The sequence below is a fragment of the Salvia miltiorrhiza genome, chromosome 5, assembly GCF_028751815.1.
Source record: "Salvia miltiorrhiza cultivar Shanhuang (shh) chromosome 5, IMPLAD_Smil_shh, whole genome shotgun sequence".
Classification (NCBI taxonomy): Eukaryota; Viridiplantae; Streptophyta; class Magnoliopsida; order Lamiales; family Lamiaceae; genus Salvia; species Salvia miltiorrhiza.
In genome coordinates, this window is record NC_080391.1 from 19,988,305 (window position 1) to 19,995,601 (window position 7,297).

The following is a 7,297-nucleotide window of genomic DNA, read 5'->3' on the forward strand; positions in this document are numbered from 1 at the left end:
ACATGAGCGATGCTGTTGAATCTATGATGCGGATCCTGCTTCCTATGTTTTTTTTGGTGAGATCTTCCCTATTTTGGATCTTATCTTTATGCAGAGACTGTGATATGTGGGATTATGTTGCAATTGTACTGTGGGAAGTTATAAATTGTGGCTGAAATGATAGGATTATGCTCATTCTATGTGTTATGTCCGAAAATTTGTACATCGATGATTACAATCTGAAATTGTATGAGATGATTTATTTTTTTGATCTTGCATGTTCCCTTGTTGATTATGGTTTGGTTTTCTATGGTCTATGTGATGTGTGTAGTGCATGTTCTTGTTTGGCCCTGTTGGATGACATTCTCCTATCTGTTGGTAATCTGCTTGTAGCAGTGTTTGTGATCTATATGTTGGTATCTGCTTGAAGCAGTGTGTTAGGTGTTAGCAAAATCTGAAATTAAAAAGGATGGCATTTGAATTTCATTAGAAATTCGCATACTTTGCAGCCATTACATAGTAGGATTCGGGATGGCAATCGGGTACGACGGGTACGGATAGTGACTATCCATACCCATACCCACGAACTAAATGGATAGTGGTTTTTAACCACGAAACTATCCATGGATATCAAATGGTATCCAAACCCGCCACCCGCGGATACCCGCTACCTGTTGGGTATCCGCGAATCCGCTATCTGGCGGGTATCCGCCACCCGCTATCAATCGGATACCTGCCACCCACTATCCGCTGGATACCCGCGAAATAAAATTTAAATATAAATTTATAACAAATTTAATACAAAAAAAAAATCAACACAAATAACATAGTTCAAATATATTTTAAATCTAAAATGTGGTGGCCCATATCTAATATGTAAATCTAAAGCCCATATTTTAAATATATTTTGTGGGTATTTCATGGATATATGATGGGTAATTGACAGGTATTTTTCGTGGGTATGGATTGTAATTATCCAAACTCATACCCACGAACTAAATGGATAGTGAATTGCAACTATGAAATTATCCATGTATATCAAATGCCTCTCAAAACCACCCTAATAGGTTCGAGTTTTCGCAGATATCCGTTACCCGCGGGTAGATTGTCATTCCTAAGTAGGATATGCATATGTGGATTTCACTTTGCAAAAACAACAAAAATCTGTGCATTTCACTTTACAAAAACAACAAAAACCTATGCATTATCAATATGCACTTATGCACCCTTCAATTTGTATCTGTTGCATGCTACAAGTTAGCCCATCAGTTGTGCCTCCAATCATGCCTATAAGAAGTTTCCTTAAGAAATCTTCATTCCCATTGATGAATCCCTGCTCAATTAGGTAGGATATGCATTCTCTAACAAGCCTTGAATCAACTTCAAGGTTTAAATGGAGCATATCCTGCCTAATTAAGGCATCCTTCTTCAAATGGGGAATTTTGTAACAGTTTTGACCTTTTATCTTGAGTATTTCAATTATGCAGCTTTGTAGACTAAGTAAAACCTTGTTCAAGGTCTGTGGACTTAATTCATCAAATGAATTTTGCACAACCATATATAACTAGGTCACTCACATTGTTACAAACTGATTCAGTTTGTAGTGATTGTATCACCCTGAACCACCCCAAATCATTTATGTTTGTGTCGGGTAAGTTTGGTGGTTGATGCACCAACTGTATGTCAAATCTATCACTTAACGCAGCTGCCCTAAAATTAGGGTCATTGTCTTTAATGTGTGGCCGCGCATTATCCTGCTGTATGTAGATGATTTTGCTAGCAAAAGTAGGCCACTTTGCTTTTATAGCAGGTATAATCTGAAATTGAATGAAAATATGGATACTAGGATTCTGAAATTACATAAAAACTTGGATAGAAAATATCTGAAATTGAATGAAAACATGGATACTATATATTCTGAAATTACATGAAAACTTGGATACTATGAATTCAGAAATTACATGGATACTAAGCATAAACTGAAATAATTTGGACACCAAGCATTTTACTTGCACATTCCTTGAATAAATCATTCACTTGCCATACCTTGTTAATTAGGCAGTCCTTCACCACTTCTTTGGTGATACTTTGAATGGGTTTATGCTCCATTGTGCCTGCCTCCCTGTTCTTACTCTTCCTTTGTGTTGGTACCATTTCAGTAAATGGAAAAATGCCTATTTTTCCATCAAATAGGCATTCTCCATCAGGGCCGAAGATAGGCCTACACACTGCACACATAAACATCACCTTCGTGATGAATTTTTTGGATTTATAGGTTCTATGAGGCTCAGTCTCTGTAGGGGTTAAGTAAAACCTTTGGTTGGACTTGGTTATGTAGAACAATTTCTCATCAATGTAGATTGTGTTGTGCATATTTTTAAATGTCACACTCCTCATAATCCTATCATACTCTAGGGCCTACCGTAGCCTAAGCAACTTGTTAGGAGCAATAAGATCAGGTTTAATAGCATTTGAATAAGCTTTGATCAACCCTTGCTTAATCCATCTTCCTACAGTACTTTTGCTACATTGGATCCCACATGCAAGCCTTCGAATTGTAGATCTTTTGGACAAGTCTAAGTTAGCAATTAACTGTAAATCTAATTGCACTCTTTTTTGTCTTGGTCTTTGTATTTTTCGACTTATGGAACATATTACCTCACCATTCTCTTTTTGCTTTTTTGCAGCTGCCCAAATCCGATTGATTGTGGTTCTCGAGCTGCTCCATTTTGTAACAGCGGCTGAAATCTCCCCCCTAGCAGGCTTCCCCTCCTTGCTGTCTTCAAGGATGAATTGGATTATTGCTGCCTTCTTAAATGTGGAGAGATCTTTTCTCCTAGGCATGGTGTAGTTTTTGTGGTTTTTGTGGTTGTAGCAGCCGTGCAATTTGTAAAGTGGAAACTGAATTGCTCCTTTTATAGAGGGGAGGAAACTTGTAAAGTGTGGGAAATTTAAAATTCTCAAATTTTCAATATAAAGGCAGGTGTTTTAAAAATCTGGCGCCTGATTTTACTTAGCTTGAATTGAACAGATTTGGCTCCTTTTTACTTATGAGTTTCAGATTTTAAATTTAAGGTTACATGTTCAGATTTTGCTCCATTACATTAGTTAAATGAAGGTTTGAATTAAAGAATTTAAATTTCAGAATTTAAATTTAAATTAAATTAATTAAATAAAAAATTCGAAATCTAAATTAAATTATAATAATTTAAATTAAATTACAGAATTAAATAACTTTAATAAAGAATCTCTAAATACAAACCTAATCAAATGGACCACACACCTTTACTTCTTAATTTCCGTGCCCAAAAGCAATGTCCCATAAATAATGAGACAGATGGAGTATTAATTACCTAACAATTTAACTTTGATGGGACATTTTCTTTACTTTATACACATCTATCAATATGTTTTTAAAACTCGTGTCCTCCCATCAACACCACACTTATCGTGAATGAATGGCGTATTTTTTTAGCAATTAGCTAAATCAAATAAAAACCAGAAGTTTAATTTTTTTTATACTGTAAACAGGGTTAACCGAACCGTTCTCACTCCTAATTCTGAGTAAGGTAAAGTTAAAAGTTCGAATATGTTTGTTAATTAATTAGGTTTATAATTTCAAATAAAATCATGTATTATCATTAATTACGATGAACCACTCAACAATGACGTTCCTTGCGAAAAAACAAAAAACAGAGTACTAAAAATTATATTGACTTAATGACAAAAAAACCCACAACAAAATGAAATTTACGAAAACACCATAAAAGCCACACCAAAAGGACACGTGTCCTTATCTGAGTAGCTGATGGCGTGCACCAATGGGACACATTCCCCATTACTATAAATAAGGTTTCCCCACCCTACTTCTCCACTGCGACAACCATGGCTCCTTTGACTTTCTCTCTCCTCCTCACTCTCTCTCTCTTATCCTCCGCGCTCGCCTCCACGCAACCCTTCCTGGCCTCCGTCGCCGACGATCCTCTCATCCGCCAGGTCGTATCTGAAGGTGCGGAGGCGGTGGACCAGCTCCTGCACGCCGACCACCACTTCACCCTCTTCAAGTCCAAGTACAGCAAGGCCTACGCCACCCAGGAGGAGCACGACTACCGATTCTCTGTCTTCAAGGCTAACCTGCGCCGCGCCAAGCGCCACCAGCTGGTCGATCCCACCGCCGTCCACGGCGTCACCAAATTCTCCGACCTCACCCCCGAGGAGTTCGAGAGGACCTACCTGGGCCTCCACAAGCAGCGCCTGAAGCTTCCGGCCGACGCTCATGAGGCGCCCAAGCTCCCCACCAACGATCTCCCCGCCGACTTCGATTGGAGAGAACATGGAGCTGTTGGTGCTGTGAAAGATCAGGTTTTTCTTTTAATCATTTCTTATGCTTTCATTCAAGTATATCTTCAATTGGTTCACGATTGATCCATGGGGACTCAAGTGTGTGCGCGCGCGCGTGTGTGTTGCACTCCAATTACGCAGCTTCTCCTTTTTAACTAACGTTGACTTAGGGTTTAGACGAGAATTACTTCGTTCGATGCCCTGTTTCATCGATGAATTACTCTTAAAAGATGTTTATTTCTTATTTTCCCTTGTGTTTTAAAATAGTTGCATATTCATTATTTACCTTTTTATTTTATTTATTGGGAAAGGTAATTTTCTGTGGTTATTTCCCCAAACTTTAAGAAAATTTATTCTTTCCATGCATACTTTGTTGTTTAACTGTTAACAAAATTTGTATTTGGTGATTTGTTGCCCTCTGAAAAGTAAACTGATTAGCCCCCAAAGGTCATCTTTGTCTAGGAACGTTGTAGACGAGATGATTTATCTTTATTGCACGATTCTTATCACCCATTTGATTGGAGCTATTCTAATGGGTGAGGATTGTGAAACAGGGTTCTTGCGGGTCATGCTGGTCGTTTAGTACTATTGGTGCGCTGGAAGGAGCACACTATCTGGCGACAGGGGAGCTCTTGAGCCTCAGCGAGCAGCAGCTTGTGGATTGCGATCATGAGGTTTGTCTTATTGAGTTCTGCAGAAGTAAATAAATATTTGTATCCACCTTTATTGAATTAGTATCTGTTCATGATCTTTCTCACTATTCAGCGCTTCTGTTAGTTACCATTGTTAAGGATTCGAGTCAATAAGTCTGTTGTTATTTAGACTCAATGACTGATGTCGTTACATGAGATGATTTGATACGCACGTTAGTAGTGAACTCTTCCATCATGGGATAGTGAAGTATGAGAAGTTGTCATTTCATCGGTGACGAATTCGTGCAAGATGTTTCTCATCTTGTTTTTAATCCACTGAATATGTGTTTTGGTGAATTAAGTTCGTTCTTCATCTCAATCTTTTGTGCCTGACTTCTATAATGTCATTAGGATCTTTTACTGTTGGCAACTTGTTTAGCAGAATATTTACATTTTAGTTTGTGCAGTTAATTGTATATATGTAGACTTTGCGTTATTATGATTTGAATTTTGAATAATGGGAGCCCTATATTGCACATTGATTTTAAAATACTTTGACTTTAAGGTCTTGATATTTAAACCAGCTTCAGTTATGGGATTTTTATCTGTAAGAAACTAGTAGATTGTACTATCTATTATGACTTCAAAGCTTTAACACTTGGTTAATTCCCTGTCCTCCATACTGCACAAAATAGCATTCTAAATACATGTACAACATCTTGCTGGTATTTGTTGAGAAATAAAACCTTCTTTTCCTTCCCTACAGTGCGATCCAGCTGAGCGTAACTCCTGCGACTCTGGCTGTAATGGCGGACTAATGAACAATGCCTTCGAATACATCCTCAAGGCTGGTGGAGTCCAAACAGAGAAAGATTATCCTTACACTGGAGTTGATGGTCAATGCAAATTTAACCAGAACGGAATTGTTGCCGGTGTATCAAACTTCAGCGTTGTCTCTATAGATGATGACCAAATTGCTGCAAATCTGGTGAAGCACGGCCCTCTTGCAGGTATGAGTCGCAGCTATGTTCAAGTTTCTCACCACTCCATAATAAAGACAAAAATTCGGTACTGACTTGTATTTCATTGTATGGTAGTGGGGATCAACGCACTCTGGATGCAGACATACATAAAAGGAGTCTCGTGCCCTTACATCTGCGGCAAATCATTGGATCACGGTGTGGTTCTGGTGGGATACGGTTCAGCTGGGTATGCGCCCATCCGCTTCAAGGAGAAGCCGTACTGGATCATCAAGAATTCTTGGGGGGAAAGCTGGGGTGAGGACGGCTACTATAAGATCTGCAGGGGCTATAATCTTTGTGGTGTGGAGTCTATGGTCTCAACCGTCACTGCTGTCCATCTCAACTCTCAGTAACTCTTCCAATACACCAAGTAAGTATTTTACATGTATATGCACATGCTGTGTATTTAAGAAGTGTGCATTTGCTCATGTTGTAATCATAGGATTTAGTTGCCTTCATATGTAATCTTGCGTAGATGTCGTTCATGATGATGTCCAACACTCCAAACAATCTTATGTTATTTCAGCTATTGAACTTCATATGTGAAACTTGCAGAAGCTCTTCTTGCTCAATGGCCCAATTATTATATAGGGTCACAAATAGCTGAGAGTGCTTTTATAATCTGGTTTGGTGGTCTCACTATTTCTCTTACATTTACCTTTTGCTGGAGATAAAACATTAATTTTTTGTTGATGGTGGGACACTAATACTAGTTTAATTATTCTTTCAATGTTGTTAAATATCTTTTTTTTTTCTTCAATTTTTTTTTTTTTTTGTGTTTTAGTTAATTTTGTACTTGTTAGCTAGAATTTATTATACTCAATTAGGGTATTTTAGCATTTAATTTCAATTTTATTATTAATAATTGATTACTTGGGCATATTGCGTATTATTGATTTTAATTATATTCAAGATAAGGGTAATTCTATTCATAGTTTTCATTTTACTCTTATTTAGAAATAATATTAATAATTATAATAAATATAATATTTTGCTCTTATAAATAAAATTTAAAATTCTAATAAGTATTTAACTAATAACTCCATCCAAAATAGTAACAAAATATATCCCTTCACCATTTGAACAGTCGCTAGAGAAAAAATGGATTGCAGACGTTGAAGAAACAAATAATGAATATGCGAAAATACAACTTCAATTTCATTAATTAACAAGATATCAATGCCATATTCAGTCCTCTACTCATTTTCTTCAATTTAATCAAAGGCCCAATATGACCCCATGACATTCATGAAGGGGGGAGAGACCAAAGATATTTTTTCTCCTGAACTTTTTAAATTTTACATTCAAAGGATGACATTTTTT

The 7,297-nt window shown here is 37.1% G+C and overlaps 1 protein-coding gene across 1 annotated transcript; it reads left to right on the forward strand.

Moving 5' to 3' along the window:
- The first annotated feature begins 3,795 nt into the window (after positions 1-3,795).
- On the forward strand, positions 3,796-6,595 carry LOC130986611 (cysteine proteinase 15A-like). Its single transcript, XM_057910066.1, has 4 exons — positions 3,796-4,341; positions 4,875-4,994; positions 5,719-5,962; positions 6,050-6,595. Exons 1-4 carry the CDS (start codon positions 3,865-3,867, stop codon positions 6,325-6,327), a joined length of 1,119 nt encoding a protein of 372 aa, XP_057766049.1. The 5' UTR covers positions 3,796-3,864; the 3' UTR covers positions 6,328-6,595.
- The last annotated feature ends 702 nt before the right edge of the window (positions 6,596-7,297 follow it).